Source organism: Drosophila bipectinata, chromosome 3L (assembly GCF_030179905.1).
Source record: "Drosophila bipectinata strain 14024-0381.07 chromosome 3L, DbipHiC1v2, whole genome shotgun sequence".
NCBI lineage: Eukaryota > Metazoa > Arthropoda > Insecta > Diptera > Drosophilidae > Drosophila > Drosophila bipectinata.
This window is the reverse complement of record NC_091738.1, coordinates 16,740,618-16,766,375: the sequence shown is the minus strand read 5'-3', so window position 1 is coordinate 16,766,375 and position 25,758 is coordinate 16,740,618. Positions and strand designations below refer to the sequence as shown.

The 25,758-nt window shown below is 43.6% G+C and overlaps 1 protein-coding gene across 1 annotated transcript; it reads left to right on the top strand.

The window, feature by feature from the left end:
- Positions 1–3,045: 3,045 nt before the first annotated feature.
- GluRIB (Glutamate receptor IB) lies at positions 3,046–23,768 on the top strand. Its single transcript, XM_043211069.2, has 16 exons — positions 3,046–3,352; positions 4,018–4,170; positions 4,582–4,709; positions 5,274–5,403; positions 12,855–13,108; positions 13,250–13,414; positions 14,928–15,260; positions 15,494–15,595; positions 16,048–16,288; positions 16,531–16,625; positions 16,695–16,862; positions 19,169–19,283; positions 20,822–21,282; positions 22,189–22,433; positions 22,760–23,231; positions 23,629–23,768. Exons 1-16 carry the CDS (start codon positions 3,217–3,219, stop codon positions 23,731–23,733), a joined length of 3,303 nt encoding a protein of 1,100 aa, XP_043067004.1. The 5' UTR covers positions 3,046–3,216; the 3' UTR covers positions 23,734–23,768.
- Positions 23,769–25,758: the final 1,990 nt, after the last annotated feature.

The following is a 25,758-nucleotide window of genomic DNA, read 5'->3' as shown; positions in this document are numbered from 1 at the left end:
TTAACTTGCGAATGAATAGAGTGGAGGGCCAAAAAGTAATCAGCAAGTGGCTACAAAATAATTATTTAATTAACGGAAGTGCTTCCACAGACATCCACAATGCAACTCAGCCTCTCTCAGTTTCCCAGCGCCTTCGGGCCTTCGAGCCTGGTCCTCTGCTCTAAATGCCCATTCATTCGTCTCACTTATCTGGGTGTGCCTCTGCCAGGGTTAGTGCCTGTGTGAGTGTATATTTCGGCCGCTTTTTTGTTTGGCCTCTATAAACAAGCCAACTTGAAAACGGGGAAAAAGGAGGCAACGGAACGGGTCGCAACTTGGAGCCTTTTAAACGTCCGTGACGTTCAACTTTAGGCTTCTAATTTAAATTTAATTAAGTGGGATCATTCGTTTAATGGAAACTGGCCGGATCCGTTGTGGGGCCTTCGCACTTTTCCGTTAGTTTCGCCATCGTCATTATAACGAATAAAGTTCCAAGTGGCCGACTGGCCGAGTGGCCCAAGCTCCGGGCTTTGGGCTCCTGGCCACGGCTATATGAATATTAAGCGTCTGTTAACCTATTTTCTAAATGCGCTAAATAATCCCGTTCGCGCCGATGCCTTTTTGCTGATGACGGACGGAGTAAGCTCCCTCAGCTCCAGACCCGGATCCAGATCCGGGCACTGGACTCTGGCTGGGCTCTGGTTTTTATGGGGCTCGCTGAAATAGATACTGAACAGACTGCAACTTTTCACTCAAGTGGTTTTATGTAGATTGCCTCGGTCAATGTTTGCCTAATGAATGAATGGGGCCAGTCGTAAAGAAAGGGTTCCCATTTGCCGCCCGGGGGATTAGTTACTGTAACTGATATGATTAAAGAGTGGCTAAGCAGCAGGACAAACTTCAAAGGGGATTCAAGCCCGGAGGATGGAGGAGGAGGGAGCTACTGCCTCCTTTGATTTGAGATGACTGGTAATCGGCCTTAAAATCAACCATAAGCATAGGCACTGTAAGGGTTCTAATTAGTATTGAATTTAAAGCAAAGTTTCTTTGGAAAAACTAACTTTAAAAAAGTAGACTATTAACTTTAACTTAATGCTCTGATTTACTAAAAACTAATATCCTAAAAGCACTGTCTAAATATTAATAAAAACGCTTTATATTTAAACAATTTATTGTCAAAAGGATATTTATTAGGCAGCCTACGCAGAAAAATCCACAAAATATAAGCCATAAACGACACAGATTTATTAGCTTGATTTTCATATGAAATTTATGAAGTAATTTTAAAATTCCACGAAAAGATATTATATTAAATTAAACCTTTATCCTGCATCTCTTTTGACCATTTCTTTGTGATCCCCCAATACCATTTTTTTTTAGCAAATTTTTGATATTTATTTTTGGCGAGTTCCAAGAACCGATTCCATATAAAATGCGAATTATCAGATAGAACCCCTTACAGATTGGCCAGCTGTGGGTGCGGCGTACCTCAAATAAGCCGATTTAAAAACAATTTCAAAAATTAAACCGTCCTTAAAGCCCGCGGGAAATGCAAAAATGTTGAACGCAGGAATGCGGCCCCAAAAATAAAATGGCAATCCAAAAATAAACTTTGAATCGGCGTGCGTGTGGGTGGCGCGATTCTTCGAAAGGTTTCATCCGTTGGGCGATTGGAAAAAAAAGGACATTGAAAAAATTCCGAGGGAATGTGGTAGAGAGAGACATTTTCGAGGGGACAGCCAGACTGGCAGACTGGGAGACTGGGCGATTGGGCGACTGGCAAGCGGGCAGTCATTCAGTCAACCTGAGCTGTGCAATTTTAAATAATTAACAATAAAAAGCATAAAACAAAAACGTAAACAAAAATAAGGCTGGCAAAGGGAGCGCACAAAAACAACATGCATAAAGGACATTTAAAATAAGCGCAAAATCAGCACAAAAACAGCCAGCGAACCGAAAGGATAACGACTGGGGGATATGCTACAGTGACTACGGTACAAAGGGGAGGGGCCAGGTGGCAGGTAGAGTGGGCGTGGAACTGCACACGCGACAAAAGCAACAATAACGACACAAGCTGCTGGCACAGTGACACACTGACAACGCACCAAAAACAACAACAGCTCCGGGAAGCGCAGCCGTAGACATACACACCGCACCGCACCGCCACACCACACCACATGCCTGCATATAGACCAGGTGTACATATTTGCATACAGTTCAGTGGGCACACACACTCGCACTCGCACTTATACACTCTCGCATTCACTCAAAACACACACACGCACAAATGCGAGCCTCAGCGGAAAGTGAATGGAACGCGACAGTTGCCAAGTCGACTTCCATTGTGCCAGGTGCCAGCTTTCAGTTACCTGTTACCACACGGTGGAAAAATGGCTATAATTTGTAGACATATTTGAAAGGGTCTTGTAGGGTTTTTGGATTAAAATCAACAAGTAATACATTAAAAAAGAATACAGTATACTTCTGGTTCAAATTTAATGTTTTAACAAGAGGTTCTTAGCTTTAAGACCTTTTAGCTTAAAAATTTCTGATTTACAGGCTCTGCTACTAATTTAAATAAGGTCTTAGCTTTAATCTAAATTTTATTTCAAAAGATTGTCAACTTTTGACTAGTCTCTAGTGGGAAAAATAAAAATTTTCAGTGCTTTTATTCGAGCTGCCTTTGAAAAGGTGGCCCAGACACGTGCAGGCCAACGCGTGCCAGTCCAAAGTGCTTTGTGGGGGAGGTCTTTGGACACGAACAGGGTCTGGGCTTAAAAAATACACACTAACATAATTCGCCCCAATAAGCAGGAAACGTTTAATTAAGCAGACAAAGCCGAAAATTTAAGCGACTTACACGAACATTATTTGCATGATAAACTTAACAAAATCTGCTGAAAATCTTCATCTGATATATATTCAACATTCCACCCCCAAAAAATATAAAAAAACAAAACTGAAATACAGGCAACACAAATTATGCAAATGCTGCGCTAAGTGCAGCAAAATGCTCGCAATGCCAGCGACGACAAGCGAACCCGACACAGGCTCCACCAGCAGCAGCAGCAGCTCCAACAGAAAATAAGCGGAAAAGCGGAAAAAAGGCAGCAACAACCAAAGGGGCCAAAGGACCCCGGGAAAACCGAATAACAATAATAGCAAGAACAACAAAGAAGGCAGAGCCAACAACATTAGACGAAGAGGAGACCGGCAGCAATATCAACGGGCTGCAAAATGCGCTTTGGCTTAAAGTTGAGCTGCCTTTGGCCAAGCATTTTATTATGGCTAACGTGGAGTTTGAGCTGGAGGTGGAGGAGCGGGGGATTTTTAGTCAGCGCACAGCCATCATTAACCGAGAAAATCCCATTAGGTGAGTAACCGTAACCGTAAGCCCAATGCATCTGACAGGGACTCGACCTGCTCGGCTGCTCCGCCATCCTGCTTTCGCCATCCTGGTTTTGTCGTGGTCTTGCCAGGCACTTAGTTTCATTTTATAACCGCTCAGCTGCACACGCCCCAGCTGCAAATGACTTGAAATCCAGCCCCGAAACTATTTTATTTTCACAATTTCACAGAATATTAAGAATATGGTATTTCATTCGAACTCTCAGATCGCTTTCAGTTTCATTTATTTTATTCCCTGAATCGGTATTGGCCAGTGGCCACTTTGAAAACAGAAACGCCACGCTTATTAGCCGGCTGCCAAACGCCACTTAAAAATTGGCTCAAATGGCCCGCCAAAAATAACTACAAGAACAACCATAACAGAAGCTACAAAGTTAAAAAAAAGACTGTGTAAAAATTACAAGAGCAACAACACAAATAAAATTCGAGCAGAAAAGCAATTACAAAGTTTAAAGTGCCTTTGCTTTGAACTTAATTGACAATTTCGGCGAAGCAGCAGCCGACAGGGAGTCCCAAAAAAGTCAAAAAGAAAAAAATGCGAAACAAAATCGAAACTTTTACCCAGAAAGCACCGAAAGCACTAACGAAAATTTTACACATCTTTGCATATTGCCTCGACCTGTGGAACAGGTGCCATTTTCGAGCAGGGCACCGACGAGGTGCAGTCGGCCTTCAAGTACGCGATGCTCAACCACAACCTGAACGTCTCGTCCCGTCGCTTCGAGCTGCAGGCTTACGTGGACGTTATCAATACGGCGGATGCCTTCAAGCTCTCCCGACTGAGTGAGTATTTAATCCAACGCTCCATAGCAATTATTATTTTTCTACAATTTTTCTTACTATTTATGAGATGCAGTTTACTTTCTTGAATAATGTCAGATCCATTAACAATGCAAGTACTTCCAAGGATATCTCGTTATCTAGCAAAATCTATTAATTTATGCGCATTTTTATCAGATTCTTGGCTTAACCAAAATCTGGCTCCATTTCCACAAAAAAAGCTCTTAATTGCATAAAATTGCATAAATTTAATAGTGCTAATGGAAGCATCAAAATAAATCAGTTTCATCTAAAATAGAATGATTTTAATTAAGATAATAGCTGCATACTATTTATAAACTAAACAGTTTTAAAAAATATAATGAAAACAAATAAATAAAATAGTAAATAACATTTCGAAATCACTCTCCACAGTTTGCAACCAGTTCTCACGGGGCGTATACTCAATGCTGGGCGCCGTCTCGCCGGACTCCTTTGATACCCTACACTCGTACTCGAACACCTTCCAGATGCCCTTCGTAACGCCCTGGTTCCCCGAAAAGGTAAGCGCATTAAGGCATTAATAAATATTAAAGCAAAGTTTAGTGCCAAGGCTTCAAGGTCGTTTGCCTATTTAAATATGAAATATTAATCATACGCACTGTTGGCTTGCAAAATAAATTGGTAACCTTGAAACCTTGGGCCGTGAAAGTCCACTAAACAGCAGCTGAACAAAGTGGCAAATATTTATGACCCGACCAGGTACAAATCATTATAAATACTAGTGAGCTGGGACCAAGTGGGCGACCGACCAGCCAGCCACTTGTTTCTAATGATGTCCTGCCCCACCCGTGTCGGATGGCCGTGTGCGTGCGCTTTAAAAATTTATAACACACTTTTGGCCTCGTTTAGGCCGGGTATGCCTATAAATCAACCAGGCAAATGCCCAAAACGAGCCCAAAACGAGAACAGCACCAGGATCCCAACAACAATGAGCACTCAATAATGATTCATGTTTACTAACTCGCCATGCCCTTGTCCTTTCTCTCTTTTATTCTACCGCTCGGTGAATGTGAATGTGAATGTGGACGCTGCTGCTGCTACTTTCCATAATTTTCGCGTTTTAGGTGCTTACACCATCGTCTGGCTTCCTCGACTTTGCCCTCAGCATGCGCCCGGATTATCATCAGGCCATCATTGATACAATACAGTTTTATGGATGGCGAAAAATAATTTATCTCTACGATTCCCACGATGGTGAGTACAACCAGCATGCATACAAGAATATATATATCTATATGGAGTCTATGGGGACGGGGCGTGTAAAGAGGATAACGAGGATGCGGAATCGAAAGGAGCAGAAAAGAGTCAATAAGCATTTTTCCGCTTTCGTTTCTCGCAACCTCATCTATGCAAACTCTATCACAGATGCACTTGGGAAAATGGTTTTTAAAATGAGATTTAAGAAAAGGGTTTTAGAGAACTACCTTTTAGATTAAATATTTGTTTCAAAGGCTTTATAAATATATATATAATTAAATTGGATATCCCTGTCATTTAATTTTAAACCCTAGCTTTTAATCCAAGTGTAGCTATACTCTATTGAGTGTGACCCCTTTGTAATTCCCCTTTCCACTCTCTAGCGTAAATTTGCTTTGTTATAAGTTTCTGCAAGCATTTTCCATTTACCGACTGCATAAATAAAGTTTAATGACACAGCCGTCTGCAGTGAGCAGCTCCTCTCGGCTCCGTTCCTTGCCATTGGCAGTCGGACAATTGGTTTATGTGGCCACAGGACACCGGACAGATGGATAGTCCGGGGCCCGGACGGAGGGGCCCAGTGTCTGGCGTTTGCATTATTATTATTAATGAATGCCACGTGAAAATCTTTCTGCGGTCGCCGACAGCACTCAATCAATTCGAGCGACAAGCCAGCCGACAGAGGCAGTGCTTCATGTCCTCGTTTGTTAATCTCCTCCACATAAATCCTCATCCCCTTCCGGGCTAACCATCGCTTGCTTTAAGCCGTGCCAACTGCTTAGTGGCACTCAATCAATTCAAGGCATAAGTAATAATTTTGTGGCTTCTTGTTCTCGGCCTAATGGCCACACGCAAATAAATTGGGATGCTCTCCGTATGGCATTCAGGAGATACTGCCAATTAATAGAAGGCACAAGTCTCTTTATCTTTCCGTCGGTTAGGGTATTTGTTCTCTGGCCCTAAACTACTAGACCGTTTTTCATTTTTCCACAATTCTTTTTCGCCTACTTGGTTTATGACCGTGTTTACATGGCAGCCGGGATGGCAACTTCTGGCACGTAGTCCCTTTTGCCAGTTAAGCGGCCATTGTTTTTCGGCCAGGACTCTGGATCTCGCTGGCTGGCAACTGTTTTGTCGTGGCATGGCTTCCTCGTTTGTTTATTCGACGCGCCAACGAGTTTATTACAATGAAATGGGAAAAACATTTTGCGCCTTGAGCCCAAGATACCAAGCCGAAGCCCAGAGAAAAAAAATGTATAAATATGGAAGGGGAAAAAAAATAACTATTTATGGTCAATGGCCGGCTTCAGATATGATTTTTGGAGTGGCGTGTAGAACAAGCCGACAATCACAACAGAAACAACAATCGATGCAAACACAAACAATATTTCGTTATGGGTTCTTTCGCCTCTCCCTGGCTTATAAGTTTATTCTCGCTCCTATTTACGACTTGGCCAAGAAATTGGCTTACACACATTTTCCTTTTAGCTGTGAAATTATTGTATTTGCTTTCAGAGAGACTCTCCTCCGAGAGTCCTTGCCAGTTGTTTTGCTTTGTTGTTGCCCCGCCCGAAAATTCCAATACGTGCCATGCCCCCGGGCCGTGCCACATTATATTTTTGTTGCAACAGTCTATGTGCGTGGCAGTGTGTGTGATATTGTTCACTAAAAAACACTTGTGCCGCCCGCGGCTATTGGATTTCCCAGACAAGGATGGCAGGACATCCCACACAGGTCATCAAATAAATCCGCGAGTGAATTCTAGCGCCGAACATTTAGGGATTAGGTCTTTAAGCGTTTAATTTTGATACAAAAATAAAATAGCAACTGAAATATGCAAAAAGCATTTAGTTTAGTTGCATCAATAGAACTAATTGATAAGGATTTTTGGGATTTTTTCAGGGCATAAATTAATTGATTTCAATTTGAAAACAAAAGCTTAACAACTACTGTTTAAAAAGTGTATTTGATTTGAAAAAAATGGTACTTAAATATTTACAAAGAAATTAAAAGAGATTAGAGGGTTAAATAAATAAGTAGAAGGTCTATTTTAGATAGGCTCTATAATCTTCAAGGCTGATTAGTTACAGTTGGAGAAGTACAAACCCAATGATATTTCACACGTATGATTGAAATTGAAAAGGCAGTTCACAAAAATTGAGGCAAGCAATGTGCCAAGCAAGCTAAAATAACTTTATTCCATATGGGAGCGGAAGAGGACAGGGCAAGGATGGGCCAGATTGGGGCCAGGACCACAACTTGACATGCTAACTGCTCGGAGCAGCTGTCCCGCATCCAGTCATCGACGCCAGCCAGCCACGTCAAATGAGCCGTATAAGCAAATTTGCCTCAGACATCTCGTGGCGAAAGCAGTGCCAATGAATTGCAAAGTATTTGCACGTACGAGACACAAGAACAAATGACATGTACATGCAGAAGTGACAGGTGGCGGTGCTCGGCTAGCCGGATTCCAGCTAGAATCCGAGATTCGCCAGGACGCTTCATAAAGCGTTTGGTAGGCCAAATGCCAATTTATTGCGTGATGGCCGTAAGTTGTTGCCGCCATCTCCCAGGCTGGCACGTTGGCATCGATATTTCGGTATGAAAAGGCATACAATCAACAGTCTGCAATGAAAGTAAATGTCTTACTTACACATAAGCGTATCTATATATAAATGAATATATATGTATGAGGGTCCATGGGTATGTGGAGGAGCACCTCGTGTGTTTGCCACGAAAATGAAGAAGGAATCTGGTTATAAAGAAGAGAAAGACACCGTGGTGTCGGTGTAGGCGTGGTCGGTAGCCTTGCCGTGTTAACAGCACATTGACTTGCCGTGAAATGAAATTTATTACTCAGGACCGAGTGAGAAAAAAGGAATAAACATGCCACACAGAACACACAGATACAGGAACAAAGATACACAGATACAGATACCAGACACCAGATACAAGATACAGGACGGTGCGTGAGATTCGTCGCCGGGTTAAGGACGTGTGAAAATATGCTGGGTCATGCTGCAATGAATACGTCAGCATTTCGGTCGAGTGACCAAAACTGCCAGCCTCCCCAATATTGTTTATTAAAGACATGTCTTCAGGTATTAAAGATGAACCTCCCGACTAATCAATGCGACCCGAAGGAGCCCTAACTGTGGAATTATGCAAATGGTTTTGCTTATAAATGAAAGACTTGATTGTCTTTTGGCCCGATTCCGAAACCCATCGCAGGCCATCAAATATGTATCTCCAATAGCGATTCAACGTTCGATATGAGTGCTTTGTGTGGATATAAAAATCTGAAACGAATCTCGGATAGAGTGAGCATCATGAATAATAAGCGAGCGCTGATTGTTCACGGCTAGAGAGAGAAATGCTACATAATTTAAATGGCAAAGGAATTTGCATAAACTGCGTCAAATGGCAGCGCAAATTGCGTTAAGACAAGACAACTGGGTAGAAGTCCTTGGCCAGGACTCTGGTCTCTGGCCTCTTCACGCTCTACTGTTTTGTGACTGTTACGGCTGACTGCCATTAATTTAACCATTATGGGGTTTACTGCGCTTTCACTTTCATGTTATTTGATACTTTTAATGCCAGTCGGCATCCCGCCTCCCGTTTCTCTCCATTCGAGGCCATTGAAAACATATGCGCAAAGCCTTTGAGCTTGTCAGCATAATTTTCCCCAGTAAACCAAGCTACCACCAGTAACCAGCTACCATCTAGCAAGGCAGGAGGCATCCAGAAGGCCGTCGACGACGCAGTTTGTAAGTAATTAAACCGGCAAAAGTTTTTGATAGCACAACAGCCAGAACACGGCCTGTCCAAGGATGTAAAAAAGCGTTACAAGCTGCTAAATTGGGGCGTGGCACTTAAAGTCCTGTGTATCCTAATTAGGGCCAGTACGTCAAGTTGAATCCAGTTAATGCATAAATTATGAAATATTTGGATTTATATTCAATCGGAGCAGGCTCAACGAGGAAATGAAAAGTGGCTGGCATCAGGAAATACATATACATACATAGCTATTCTGGGAAACTTTCTCCATAATAATTAGGTTTTGTTTATCTGCCATTCGGCCACAACGCCTCTGTCAGTCAACTTTCTCCATAAAATATACGTAGGGATATGTCTTACTTGTCCGCCGCCGTGTGCGATGTCCACAATCCGTATCTATTACTATATCTCTAGCCGGGAGTATCTGTGTATCTTTGCATCTGTTTAGGGGTGCTGGTGGCAGGAAAACTTCATTTCCGCAAAACTAACTTTTGTTTAACATAACAAATTGTCTTGTTTGCTTTTTGCATTAAAGGGAAAAGTGTGGTGTGGTGGGTGGCAGAAGGCAGGTGGCAAGAGGCGTGGCTATTGTGGCTGACAGATTTGCATAAAGTCATAGGACAGATAATAGCCAGATAGGACTCTACATGACTGTGTAATCTTTGTCTTCTGGCCTTCAAATACAATTCCAATTGGTATTTCGAGATTGAGTTCTGGCTAACAACAAATTGAATTTGGCCCAGAAGGGCAGTGGCCAAAAAATAAATATAATTGTAAATTAAATTCGTTACATAAACGAAAATGAAAGAGCTCCGGCCGCAGATCAAGGGGGAAAAAAAAGTAAAAACAATAAAAATCAACGGAAATACACAACCGCACTCACTCGCATGAGATACGAGTGTGCGGATGCGGATTGCGATTCGGATTTTGGGAATCCGGGGGAGAGACCCCAATTTCAGGCCATAAAGTCGGAACCGGGGGGAGGGGGTGGAGTGTTCGGAGGTAATGGGGAGTGGGTGGAGATGGGAAACTCGAATTATATACGGGGTGAGCCACAAACATGTTTGGATATCAAAAATGAAATAAAACAAAATCCTCGTCCGCAACAGCATGCTCTTCAATTACACTTTCGATTTTCCGATTCATACACATAGATACACACACACACACACTCAGGCACACACCAAATCCAAGCGGCAAATCTCAAATCGAAAAAAAGAAGCCGAAAAAAACGCAAAAATCAAATCCAAACGCAAGCCAAGCGAATAGAAGTGGAAATGGCAAAACGAGGGGTATGGCAGGGGCAGGAGCATGGGTGGGGGCAGGATCAGGAGCCGGGGGATGGGTAAAGGAAGTGCCAGCAAATGAAATTGTATAAAAGGCAAGGCAGAAAATTTATTGCACAACGAGCAGAGCAGAGCAGAGCGCAGAAAAAAATGGCCGCTCACTCATCCACACATACACGCATTCACACTCACACACACACTTGCACGCACACACAGACAGAAAGAGAGAAAAAAGAAAGTCCTGTATTATGCAAGGCAATTTGATACCCAAAACAAAGAAATATTCCATTTGTTTAAGAATTGAAAATCAAAGAGAAAATCGGCTATTTCAATTTTTTTATTGACTAGATTTTGTTTCAAATTCTTTACAAAATAAAATGGAATTTTAAAACTAAAAATACTAATATTTGTTAATAATATAAATAGAAAAGGAATAGAAAAATAAAGTTGAGAGAACTTTTAGTTAAACCCAGACATCTAAATATTTTTATTTGGATCAAAACCTAAAACTTAACAAACAAAAGTAACTCAAATCCTTATTAAATCCTTGTCATATTTTATAAAAGATATAAAATCTTAAATGTCCTAATCTCTCTAATCTCCCTAATCTTTTATCTGCAACCCATCTACCCTGTAATACCCTATATTCGAACTACATAAGAATCCCAACCCGACATAGTGAAAATCAAAGCAACAACAAATTGGAAATGTATTGAGAACGATCTGGCCGTGCGTAGCTGTAGGCGTGGCCCCACCAACACAACCAAATACAAGTACAAATACAAATACAAATACACCGACACAAAAAAAGGAGCAAAAACAAGAAGAAGAATGTCTAAATCAAAATCCAGCAGAAGCCAGAAGCAAAAAGCAAATCCCATTTTATCCGCAAACATAAATTGAAGGCGCATTGGAGTTGCACCGCCATGTCTCATGCGACATCCAGTTGAGATTTTTCCTGCCATTCGAGTTCGCTTTTCCATCTTTTCCTTTGGCTCGCCTCGGTTCCTTTTCCTCAGTTTTCCTTTGGCCTTTCTTTGTTTGCTGCGTAGCTGTAATACAAATCATCTGTCTGTCTGTCGTCCTGTCGCTCGGTCGTTCGGTGGCTTGGTCGGTGGATCCTGTGTACGTATCCCTTATCCTTTGCCACATCTCACTCTACTACCATTTTGTCCCTGGCGCATTGAATCGTTGAGTTCTGACTCGCAAAGTTCTGACTGAGGCAAGTCCTTCGAGACAAGGATCAACGGCCAGAGTCCGAGGGGAGTGGGTTACGCAGAAGGAAGACTGATAGCCGGAGGAGCCGGGCTCGGCTTAAGTGCAAATGAAAGCTGCATGGGGGAGGCGGCAGTTAGTTGCAGCCATAACTCAATAAGCACAAATGCAAATTACGACAGCCGAGGAATGGGATCGGAATCTCGGCCGCATATCACAACAGCAGGACAGCTGTAGGCCGGGGATAAAGGATAACGACGATGGCCCTGCCAAGTGGTCCAAAACTTGGCCTTGCCCCGGGCCAGGCGCTGGCATTGCCAACATACTGCCTTCTGCATTTGGCCTGGTTTCTCGCACCCCGTTTGTGTATCTTGGTATCTGCCAGATATGCAGTGGCAGGCACGCATCCTTGTATCCGTTTTCGGTAAATTTCAAATTGAAACTGATTTTGCTCCTTTGGCTTTTGTTTGTGTTAGGGGTCGGTATGGTTAGGTAGGTTAGATAGGGGGTGGCCAATGGGCGTGAGTGGCCTATTTTTAAACAAAGCAAATGCCCAAGTGTCAGGCGACACAAAAAACAAAAGCGTTCTCCAAAAGGAATTATAAGGACTGAAGCAAAAAGTAATCCTTAAATGTCTTGAACTCTTTCCAAAGGTGTTTTCAAAGTTCTATGGAAATTCAAGATTCAACCAGATAATGGCTTCAGCTGATTAGCAGCGATTTCCATAATATAAGGCGCTTATTTCCGAAAATAATTCAATTCACTTCAAATGGGCTTTGCGAATAAGCAGATTTTGGCGTGAATAACGCTGTGATTTCGATTTTTGGTCGGGTGTACGGGCGTAACCCCTTGTCTCGATTTCACCCTCCCAGGATACTCTCTGTATATGTGTGTGGGGAGATGGAGGGAAGAGTTGCAAATGCTCGTCTTGTTGATAAGGGATTGGGACCCGGAATTGGCGCTAGAAGGGGGTGAGAGGCCCAAGGGCAATGGGGATTATTCCCTTCCAGTGGCTAACGACTCGCAAAACTGTTGATGGTTGTAATTTGTGTGCCCCTGCTAATGCATATGTATGTGTGGCCATATGGCAACTGTGTGTGTGTGGGAGGGGGGTGTGTAAATTTACCCAAAGGCCAGTTAATTAACAGGATCACACTTACTATTCCGCAGGTCTGCTACGCCTGCAGCAAATCTACCAGGGCCTGAAGCCCGGCAACGAGTCCTTCCAAGTGGAGCTGGTCAAGCGCATCTCCAACGTCAGCATGGCCATCGAGTTCCTGCACACTCTGGAGCAAATCGGCCGCTACGATAACAAGCACATCGTCCTGGACTGCCCCACGGAAATGGCCAAGCAAATACTAATCCAGCATGTTCGCGATTTGCGCCTGGGCCGGCGCACCTATCACTATTTGCTGAGCGGTCTGGTAAGTGTTGCTATTCCACCACAACCTCCACCTGCCACCAAATACCAAATCTAAGCAGCACCTGGCCCTGGGACTCCTCTGTTCCGCAGAGAGTCTGTACCCCATCATTGTAAAAGCCTTCCGTATTGTCCGCCATTGCAGGTCATGGACGATCGCTGGGAAAGCGAAATAATCGAATTCGGGGCCATTAACATCACGGGCTTTCGCATCGTGGACACCAACCGGCGGCTGGTGCGCGAGTTCTACGACAGCTGGAAGCGACTGGATCCCCAGATGAGCGTGGGAGCTGGTCGTGAATCGATCTCGGTAAGAGGCCATTCTCTATGCGTCGGAATGCGAATGCCGGAATCCCAAAACGAGGCCAACACACACTAGTTGTGCCACTAGTTTGGCAGTTAAATATTTGCAAGGATTTAATGTTTACCGGGGGACAGAGCACGGCACATAGCACAGTGAACAGGACATAGAACGCAGGACATTGGGCATGAGACATAGGACACGGGGCGGGGGACATTGAAAAGGAGACAGGACACTGCAAAAGACTAGAGTATAGTATAGTTTGCGGCGCTTTGTCGCTGCTTTGCGCTCTGTTTGCCCCAGTGTTTGTGTTTGTATTTGTGTTTGTGTTGTGTGTAGTCAAATACTCGTATACGGACTCGTCCAAGGATTCGTCCCAGCGACAGATTTCAGATTTCACTTTTAGCCAGCGGCCAGGAGACGGATGGCTATCGCACAACTTGCAGTCAAAGGCACATGTGTCCTTGTCGCTGCTGCTCCGTTCCTCGTTGTCCTTGTCATTGTGGCTGCGACATGGACATTTACACTTTGGACAAAAATAAATAGTTTTAAAGGACCTGACAAGCCCAGTTTTGTTAAAAGATAGGATAGTTATGTTAGATGAGTAATTGGAAATAATCAACTAGAGTTTATAGAGGCGAGTTAAGATAATGTAAATAAAATATTTGATTCAAAAAAGCTAATATATATTTAAAAAAAGATTAAAATTCTACTAAATTAGTTGATTTATTTTTTAAAATTATTTTTCTAACCGTGTAAACTAGACAGCTATGCGAAAACGCAAGTTGGTTTAGTTTGCGCTTGCTGGCTGTTTATATTTGTATTTCCTTGGCATTATCCTTGTTGACAAAGATTTCACTTTGTGGCGCTTAAATGTTAGTTGAATTCAACAGCAGGACGACAGTCCTCTCCGGTCCGGTCTCATTCCGTCCGTATTTGGTCCGTTCCGGTCCGGCTTCTGGAGCGCTGCCATTGCTCTCTTTGGCAGCGTTTGTTTGTTTATTTGGCTTGTGTGTAAGTGTGGGAGTGTTACAGGACTGCAAAAGGACTCAGGTCGGAGCAAGAGGAAATTCACATTAAAGTCTCTGTGCGGCATTCTGTTTACCCAACTGCCAGTAGGCCAGTTTAGTAACTCGCTCAGCTTAACTCTTAAATATTAAATCAAAGTTTCCTTTTTTTTGTACCCACTCCTTTGTGCGGTTTAATGTGCGACACGTTTTGTGGCCGAATCCCCGCTGGGTTTTCGGCTAGCTTAGCCCCTCATCCGCCCGGCCACACCTGTCCTGAAAGGGCCTCATAAATAAGGCCAAAGACAACCAACCCCCGGGGGGCAATGGCTGAGAAAATTGTGAATAACAGCGTGTAATGCACTCATTAAATCCCGGCTGGCTCTGGGAGGCCACAAGCTTGAGGAAATGTGTGATAGTTATTTACACATTACTGATTAGTCATCGCGATTGGGGGTTAATCCTACAGAGAATGAAGACTCCCAATAATTCCCTTTTGTAACCTCGTTTTTCAGGCACAGGCGGCGCTCATGTACGATGCGGTCTTCGTCCTGGTGGAGGCCTTCAATAAAATCCTGCGCAAGAAGCCGGACCAGTTTCGGAACAATGTACAACGCCGCAGCCAAAATTTGATGGTTGCCCAGGCAGCTGCCTCCACGTCCATGGACGGCTACAACTACAATGCCAGCGGCGGAAACGGCGGTACTTCCACGAGTGGCGGTGGCAGCTATGCCGGCGGTGATTCCGGCGGATCCGGTGGCGCCTCCCGGGCTCTAGACTGCAATACGGCCAAGGGCTGGGTGAATGCCTGGGAGCACGGCGATAAAATATCGCGCTATTTGAGAAAGGTGAGGTCTGGACTAGAACTAGAGCCGCGCCGTGGCGGTAGTCATGTTCCCGATGATGACGCGGACACAGCATCGACATCGATATAGCTGCCAGTCGGGGCAAACTGACAAAGCAATTAAACACCCACCCACCCATCTACCTATCCACCCATCCAGCCAGCCACCCATTCACCCACACAATGTGCCTGTTTTATCGTCCAATCTCCACTCTATATCTCCCTTTTGCTCCGCAGGTGGAAATCGAGGGCCTAACCGGGGACATCAAATTCAACGATGACGGCAGACGCGTCAATTACACGCTGCACGTTGTCGAGATGACAGTAAACAGCGCCATGGTATGTGTCTACATCGACCTGTATGTATGTATGTGGGTGTTTGTCTAATGGTCCGGACCAGGTGAAGCCACCCGGGAAAAAGTTAAAGCCGCACTGAAGCTTTACAATGCAACTCCCACCATCTTTTTGGAGAGTTTTCAAAGGTTCATGTTCTCGAGTTTGCTTAAGAATTTTAAAGACTTTTCAAATTGGCTTTAAGCTTCATGGCGAATAATCTTAAAAATTTCTTTCAAGAAAAGAGCTAATAATACTTAATAATCATCTTAGATAGATAACTCAAAGTGTGAACTTGAAAACCAATTCAGAGTTAGGCAAATATCGATTTAGCCCGAGTCCACCTTGGGGAATCAAGTGTCGATGGCTGCATTATTTATGGCCCGACCGCCTCAGTAATTTATAATCTTTTGGGAATTTTCTTTTCTGACATCCTGAAAAACCCACGTATCTCACAGGTCAAGGTGGCCGAGTGGAATGACGATGCCGGACTGCAGCCCCTGAATGCCAAATACGTTCGTCTGCGTCCGCATGTGGAGTTCGAGAAGAACCGCACCTACATAGTGACCACCGTTTTGGAAGAGCCCTACATCATGCTGAAGAAGGCGGTTTTCGGTGAGAAGCTGCATGGCAACGAACGCTTCGAGGGATACTGCAAGGATCTGGCAGATCTCCTGGCCAAGGAGCTTGGCATTAACTGTAAGTGTAATTTCGAAATGGGTAGGGAAGCGTTGCTTAATCGGGCGTATTTGTCCCTGCTTCAAAATTTATAGTTCGAGGCACTTGAAAAAACATTTCTTAAAATTTTGGGGCTAAGTTAAAGTTTTCTTAGATTTCTTTTGGTATTTTATGCTTTATCAGTTTAAAAATAATTTAAATTCATTATTATAAATATATCTATATCTCTGACTTTATTTTCTCTGTGTGTATTTCAATTTCAGATGAACTGCGCCCGGTCAAGGATGGCAATTACGGATCGGAGAAGTCCACCGAACACGGCGGTTGGGACGGCATGGTGGGGGAGCTGGTGCGCAAGGTGAGTCCTCTGGCAGGATGCCTCGATTCCCCAAAACTGACTCTGAACTCCTTCGTCCTTCGCCTGCAGGAAGCGGATATTGCGATTTCCCCCCTGACGATTACCGCCGAACGCGAACGTGTCATCGACTTTAGCAAGCCGTTCATGTCGCTGGGCATCTCCATCATGATTAAGAAGCCAGTGAAGCAGACGCCCGGCGTGTTCAGCTTCATGAATCCTTTATCGCAGGAAATTTGGGTGCGTATATGTTGGTAGTTTGCCCCATGCCCCTTTATCCCGGACCCCATGTCCTTTTTGGCTCCTGCACTTTACCTTATTGGCGCTCACCGAAGCGGTGCAGCTTGGCAACTCCAAGGACCCTAGCGCCCTCCAAGAGCTGGCAGCATTTTAATCAAGATTCTTGTGCGACTATTGAGTCCTAGACTCGCATATGTACATTGCCAGTTGGCATTGCTTCCCAAAATTTCTAATTATTTCCCGTCCTATGGTAGCCTTTGACGACCAAACACACAGAAAGCAATGTGTTTATTTTCAGTTTGGTAACGAGTCAAAATGTTGCAAAAATCGCGCTGCATACAAATGAGTAAAGTTTTTAAACAATTTCTTCATTTCGCCTCCGCTTGCTTGGTAATTTTAACGCTCGCCAAATTTTTCGCTTTTCCCTATTTTTTATTATTTCCAGAGAAGCTGTTTTATTTTTTGTTTTTTTTTGGCTCGAACTACTTCGCCTTCGAGGCGAATGCTAGTCCGCTCCGGGAAAGTTTGCGGCAAAGTTTCGACTTGTATATTTATTTCTTCTGGTTTCGGCTTCAACTTGGCACCACGTAAGCTCCCAAAGTTTAATAGAGTAAACGACAAAGTTTTTTGTGCTTGTGCCTGCCAGCCTCTGTGTTTGCCACTGTTTGCCTTTTTCTTTTACTTTATTTTAGTACATTGCGCGCATAAACAGCGGCGATGTGGAGTGCCTGTCCAGGACATGGCCGAAAAATTACGTGGCCGTCGAGCTTTAAATTTCACGCTAGTGGCAAGTAGCTGGCTGGCTAGATGGCTGGCTGGTGGCAAGTCCGAAGTTTGCAGCTCGAGGCTTGTTTAAATAATGGCAGCCCATCAAATTTGTATGAGCGTTTAGTTGATGTTTATGTTGCATGGGTCCTCCGACCAGGCGCCTGGGTATCCTTTATCCTTCTGCCATGTCGGGTAGTTGGGGCTCTTGGGGTAGACAATTAAACAAATTAGATGGGCACCCTCGCGTCCCGCTACTAATGCGCTGTAAATGCGAAAAATTATGACGACAGTGACTGTAAAATTTACGCACAATAAAAAATTCATAAAAATGAAAAAAAGGGGCACAGTCAGTCGACGGCGAGCACGAGTCGCTGAGCATCCGAATCTGGAAAAGTCAAAGAGTGTTGACAGCAGCGACAAAAGCAAAATTAAATGCTAATAAAAGTCGGCGAGCAGCGCGCCAAAGTGAAAGCTAATGCGTAATTTGACATGAGCTAAAAAATTACAAATGCAAATTAGTTTCCAGGGGTTGGAGTTCGCCGTGGGTCCAAGGGTACAACCGAAAGTGTAAGAGGCAAGGCCAAAAGCAAAAGCCAAGGCGCAAAGTTAACAAGCTAATAAAAAAGTCTTTTACAAAAAATTTATCATAAATTAAATGAAGCATTTTAGCTGCACACACACACACACACATTACAGGGAGAGCTCAAAAGCAACAGCAACAAAGCGGGAAATCCTTCTTAGAAGAGCCAGTGTGTGGGTGCGAGTATGTGTGGTGAAGCCATTCAGGCATATGAAAGCAGCGGCGACAAACGACAAGGACACACCTTTCCTTTTTGGTACAAAGGCGCTCTCCATGGCAGCCATTCAGGTGCTGACAGCTCCGGCCACTCACACCTCCTTGCACACACACACACTCTTCATACACTGAACAAAAGAAAATTACTTTCAAATTCAAAGGGAAGTGGAAAAGACTTCCTTCTTGTGTGTTGTACACTGGGAAAAGTTTCGAAGGACCTTTAGATTTAAAAAAAAGGACGAACTCTGTTAAATATTCAAATTTTTACATGTTGTTTTTTGTCCTGTTCCTTGAAGCAATAAAAACAGTGGCAACTGTTGCCAGACAGCTGACGGCAGACTTCCTGTCGATGTCCTTGGCTGCCATTGTCTCGCCCCTCGACCTGCCCGCCATGTCCCGGCGCCATTAGGTTAATGTTTCGCTATTTTCTACGAAGCCCCGGCCGCTTCCGCTTCAATTAGTTAAGAAAATTTAATGAAAAAAGCAGAAGCAGTAGCAGTAGCAGTAGCAGGAGCTGGTGCAGGAGCCGTGGCAGTGGCAGCCAGGAAAAGCCCAGGTGCTTGCACAGGTGTTCAGGTGGCAGCCAGGAGCCAAACCGCCAGCCATTCATGTTCATCGTCACGAGCGTCTCATGTTTACTCATACCACCCCACTACCCCCACTTTTCTTCTCTCTCTTTTTGGCCACCATCACCGTCACCGTCGTCACCTTCTCACCTGCCGCTCGGGGCCAACAACAACAGGTGAGCGTCATCTTCAGCTACATTGGCGTGAGCATCGTGCTGTTCTTTGTGTCGCGCTTCTCGCCACATGAATGGCGCCTCGTGCAGCAGCCGCCGCAGCAATCACAGTCGCCAGGTGAGTGTACCCATGCTTATACCATCCGCAGCACACCTGTTACCTGTTCTCCGTCCTCCTCGCCGGGTATTTAAATATTGAATTAAATTGTGTTTCGCACTGGAGCAGAGACAAAGGAGGGAACACGCTTAAGAAAACAAGCTCAAAAATTAGCATCCACTTGAAAAACATCTAATTACCGAGTGTCCTGCGATTAAAAGAAATAAAAGAATCATTTCTGGGACTATTTAAAGGATTTTTAGGATAGAATTGATTTAAAAACAATTCCAAAAGTAAAACCACAAATTAATCTGAAAACTATTTATTTAAAATATATAAATAAATTAGAAATCATTGAGTTATTGTCCAATTATGGCCAGAAGTGTAATCGAACTCCATATCCTGCTGTGATTCCTGCCTTAACCAAAATGGAAATCTCCAAAATCTCGTAATTGTATGCATCTGCTACAACTTTGGGCTTTATTTTGAATTCGAATTTCATTTGATTTCATGAAAATTCAATTATTTCGATTCAATTTTCAGTCGCTGCTGTTTTTGTTGAGAGTCGACATATGTATATGAACTGCCAGTTAGAGGAAAGACGAGATCGAGAGGGGGCCCGGGGACCCGATTGACAGACAGAGGCAGCAGTCGCATGAAGTGGAGTACCATAGCTGTTCATAACAATCTATTGACATCCTGCAAAACATCCTTAATGTAATTTTAGCGGAAAGTAAACAACATTTTGTATGCAGCCAGCGTTGGCACACAGTGTAAAAACGAATGATAGACAAACAGAGTCAATGCTATGGCGGTAGGGGCCAAAGGACAAAGGACAAGGGACACGAAACATGGAGGAGGGGACAAAGCCAAGTGCAAAATAAGACCTGGCCAGGCCAAGAGAGTGCAGGGAAAATGGAATGAAAGGACATGCTGCCATGCATCCAGCAAAATCAGCATCCACATCAGCAGCAGAAGCAAAAGCATGAGCTGAACCAGAAGCAGTAGCTGGAGCAGCAATGTCATCACATCTCCTCCTGGCATTCAATGGCTTTGCAATTGAAGCAAATGGGGGAATAGGAACTCACTGGCTATGGGTTTGATTGCATATCAATTAGAGCAGGCGCAAAAAGCCGAGCCAAACGAAATGATTGAAACTTGGACAGTCGACATGGGCACGTACTGAGAGCTCACTCCCTTATCCTTGCCCTTTGACACTGACCGAAATGGGAGGGGAGATCCAGGATAAGAGACTTTGAAAGGTTTACTTGAAAAGTATTAGAGAAGAGAGTTTGTTAAAAAGTTTAATAGATAGCTTTGGAAATTTAAATATTCTTCATTTAGTTTGACTTTGAATATTACAAAATATAATATTATCAACTATCCTAGGTTACAATCTTAAAATATAAATATCAAATAATTTTTAAAACCAAGTGTATATATTTTATAAGTGCTTTTGATTTTCTTCCTTCCCACGACATCTGGGTTTGTCGTCTGCGGTTTCATTTTGTGGTCGACTCACAGGACATGCCTTTTATGGTCTCCATCGACTCTTTCAGATCCGCATGCACATCACGAACAGCTTGCCAATCAGCAGCCGCCCGGCATCATTGGTGGTGCACCCGTACCGGCTCCACCCGGACCTCCCACTCCCGGCGCCCAATCGGCGGCCGGCGCTGCTGCCCTGCAGGCCGCCCTCTCGGCCGGAAGTCCCGGATCCGGCGGCTCATCCTCGACGGCAGTCAATGAGTTCAGTGTGTGGAACTCTTTCTGGTTTTCACTGGCCGCCTTCATGCAGCAGGGATGCGATCTGTCGCCGAGATCCGTCTCCGGGCGGATTGCCGCTGCCTCCTGGTTCTTCTTCACCCTCATACTCATCTCGTCGTACACAGCCAACCTGGCTGCGTTCCTCACGGTGGAAAGGATGGTGACGCCCATTAATTCGCCGGAGGACCTGGCAATGCAGACGGAGGTTCAATACGGCACCCTGTTGCACGGCTCGACCTGGGACTTTTTCCGGGTAAGTACATCCACACTGAGCAACACAAAAAGAAGACATACATATGAAGAGGGTTCATATATAAACTTCAGCTAAGGCTATATGTTTGCAAAAAATCATCAAATTGTTGAGCGAAATATCATAAAGGATTGGTGGATTGATTATCCACAAGAAACTTTTCTGTAGGACCATTAAGGACTTCCATAAGTCCTTGCCTAAATTTTTCCCGTGTACATCATGTACCTTTCCATTAGACAGCCCCTTAAGGGAGCTATGGGCGGCCTGGGGGAGCCTCTCGATTGCCTGGCAGCCAAATTAATTTCGGGTACTCATGTCACACTCATTTGACAACCACACAATGGGCAAATCAAAGACAATAAAAGCCAACAGTCAAGAGCTGGAAAACCATTAGAATTTGCTAGCTGAGCCTTTTGAGACGTCAAAATTGAGAGGAGACAGCAGTTGCCGGGCCAGGGATTAATTTGCTTTAGACGAGGAATAAAAAGCAATTTTGCTTCCGCCCCCTCACTCCGTTTCGTCCGTCAATCGTTCCAAAAATGCAAAAGAAATGAGACGCAATTCTATTTTTTATGGCTACATTTATTTGAGATGCTTTTAAGCACACTTACGCTCTGCTGCCTCACCATGTGAGCAGATATTTCGGTATATATATTATATATATACATTCACAGGCGATGGTAGGCGAGCAGTGCCACGATTCGAGCATTATGCTGATGGATGTCCGGATGAATTGAAGTCCCTATTCGCCTGCCGTCGATTGTCTTGGGATGCCATGGCGTATACGTTATATGCTGGCACACACACACACACAACACAGAGATATTCGCTTTCATACTGACCCACTCCCCAAAAAATCCTTACTTTATATTTTTGGTCGGTTCGCTTTTTGTGCCTTTTCGCCCGCAGCGCTCCCAAAACGGACTCCACATCAAGATGTGGGAGTACATGAACTCGCGCAAGCACGTCTTTGTGAAAAGCTACGAGGAGGGGATCAAGCGCGTGCGCACCTCCAAGGGGAAGTACGCCCTCCTGGTGGAGTCCCCCAAGAACGAATATGTGAACGCCCGCGAGCCCTGCGACACGATGAAAGTGGGCCGGAATATGGATACAAAGGGATTTGGCATTGCCACGCCGCTCGGCTCGGCCCTCAAGTGAGTACACAGTGACCGTAAAATATGATCATAAAATGTCAATTTCAAATAAATAAATTGACACAGAAAGAGTCTAATTTTAAAAAACTTAAAGAACATAAATATTGAAATAAATAATAAGAAAAACAATCAAGTCAGACTGATTGATTTTTGGTCAGTGTAAAGGCAGCCCCTTTTAGGAAGCCCAAAATTACTGCCTTTGTGCTGCAAGAGAAAAGAACACTGAGGAGTTGAAAAACAAAAATGAAAACCTACCCACATGCCTAACAAAGGAACCAGTTCTTGGCCCCATTCTTACCCATTTTGCTTACCATTTCGGTCAACAGGGACCCCATCAATCTGGCGGTGCTGAAGCTAAAGGAGAACGGCGAGCTGATCAAGTTGCGCAACAAATGGTGGTACGAAAAAACGGAGTGTAGCACCCACAAGGACGGCCAGGCCTCCCACAACGAGCTGTCGCTGAGCAACGTGGCCGGCATATTCTACATCCTGATTGGCGGGCTGCTGGTCAGCGTTTTCGTGGCCATCCTCGAGTTCTGTTTCCGCAGCAAGGATTCCCGTTCGGCGGCGAACGGTTCCGCCATGGGTATGGGTATGGGCATGGGCATGGGACTGGGCGGATCGGGGGGACACGGTAGCCTGGGCAAGGCCAATGGCTCCATGATGCTGGGCCCCTCCAGCGCTGTGCCCGGCGTGATGCCGTCCACACATCAAAGGAGCACCCTGACGGACACCATGCACGCCAAGGCGAAATTGACCATCCAAGCGAGCCGCGACTACGACAACGGACGTGTTGGGGTGAGTTTCAATGAGAGAAAATTTTGATAAAAAAAAGGAAATTCTTAATAAGGTTTAAAAAAGACTACACATTTTTTTAAAGCCCTGGTTATTTAATTTTATTAAGAAATAAAATTATTACCATATTAAATATTCAATAGAATGGTTATCGTTTAAATTTATTAAACAACTTAACGAAGAAAAAAATTTATATTCAATTAATTTGACGGTAAATCCTACTAGCGTTTTGATTGAATTGATTAATGTTATTTTAATTGTATCAAGTTGGAAAAAAAATGTACTTTTTTCATGAGTAGAAATGGGATACATTTTCTCCCTCTAATTAATTTCTTTTTTCCAATAAAAACACAAACTATTTTTAACGCACTCCCAGACATTAATACTAATCCACGCACAGTATCTGAATTGCGCCTCGTTGCAGTATTATCCGCCCGCCCAGCTCTCGGCCACGCCCCCTGATGCCGGGGACGCCCTGCACATGAACGCCCACGGCCAGGTCTGACATGAACTCGCGCAGGAGTCGCGCCTATGACGCACACCCTGCGCCCCCACGATCCGCCGGATAATGGCCAATAGCCGCCAGGAGACGGAGAAGATGATGGGCGGCGGAGGCGGTAGCGGAACCGTTACCGTATCCGTTCCGGCCACCTGCTCGGGCAGCATGAACGGCAGCCACGAGGGCAGCCTCACACTCTCGCCCGGAAGCGGGAGTGCCACGTTGATGCGCCATTCCCCGGACATCAACCAGCACCCATATGGCAAGTAAGCAGCCGGAAGTGCTGCATAAGGACATAGCAATAAGGACATAGTTGTAAGTGCCAAGCCAACAACAGCCAGAAAAACAAACATGACATCCAATCATCGCAATCATACATTTTTTTTGAGCTGCAAAATTGTTGCATACTTTGAGGGATATGTCAAGGATTTAAGGCAATTGTCTTATAAAGTGAAATATTTTTTATTTAAAAATTAATTCCGGTATTTCTCGAGTGAAAACGAAATTGCCTGGCTAAAATTACTTACCCACAATTGAATGGTGCATTTATGGATATTAAAACGCAATAAGTGGGTGAAAATTCAACAATAAATCTTGCCACAGAACAGTGCAACAAAGTATGCAGCTTTATTTATGCGGCCACATTCAAATAATTGCACTGCGCAATCAGTTGGCAAATTTTTTAGCCTGTCAGCAATGCAATGCAAATGAGTGGGATAAATTATTGCATTACTGTTAACAGTCAGCTGAGCTGAGCCGAGGATCAGATCAAATAATATGAGCAGAGCGGCGGTGCGGCAGAAGGACATCCATAAATGATGCACAGAGGAGGCAAGTGAAACAAAAAATAAAACACGAAATAACCATAAACACAAACAAGTGTCGGCTTGCAAATATGCATACGTATATAAACATATATTAACACTGCAATTCATTGCATTCAAATGACTGATTAATATTTTTAATAAACAACAAATACGCCGCAACTCAATAGCTAAAAGAAAAATTGTGAAAAGCAAATAGAAAACATGGGATAAGTGTTCATAGTTGGATTTCTGTTTATATACATACATATATATACTCTTTTTTATGCTCCTCAATTATCAGTGCGGGATTTGTTGTCGCATATTTGTTTATAATTAAATTACAGAAAACACTGGCAAAAAAAGCCGAATGAATACAAAAGTGGATGCGGCCAAGGTGTCAGCGGGGGGCCCAACATAAATATTGTAATAAATTAATTAGCGCTAAATAAAGAAAATAGTTTAACTCGTCAATGCAGCACAAACAATTGAAAAAAAAAACTGAATTGAGTGGCCAACAAGCTGAATTTTAATTAAATTTATTTTAATTGAAATTGTTTTGATTTAAGTTCAGATTCAGCGAAAAATGGAAAGAATTTCTCACAGATTGAGCACTCTTTTTGTCAAGAATGTGGTTTACAGAATCCTTGCATGTTTATTAAATTTTCGTAGTTAGAAGCTAGTTTTAATTGGCCCCCGAGGAGTAGCTACTAACTATTAGGCTAGGCTAGCATTAATGTTTGACTTGTAAGCTAAAATCAAACAACAAAAGTCGCATACTTCCGCATTGAAATTGAACAGACCGAACAGGACGTAGGTGTAATTGATGATTGTAAAAAAAACCAAAGGATATATACTAATTGTAGTTAAATTTTAGCATACTTAGTATACTTTGCATTCATTATTGTACATAAAACTTGCAAAATAACTCGAGTTGGAATGGGGAGTAGTTCAGGAAAATAAAACAATAAATGAAAACGGGATGAATACCATAAAAATGATCAAGTCATATCAAAAGACATTAAAAATGGTACTAAGATTATCAAAATATAACATGACACTTAAACTTTCATAATAATACAAGAGGACAGAAAACTATTGTAAAATATTTATAAATTTATTGTTGTTAGCTCAGATCTGTGTGTGCATAAAGTTGATTAGAAAATTAATTTTGAAAACCATTCGAATTGGATATTTCGGCTTGTTTTGGGGGCGTAAATGTTTTATC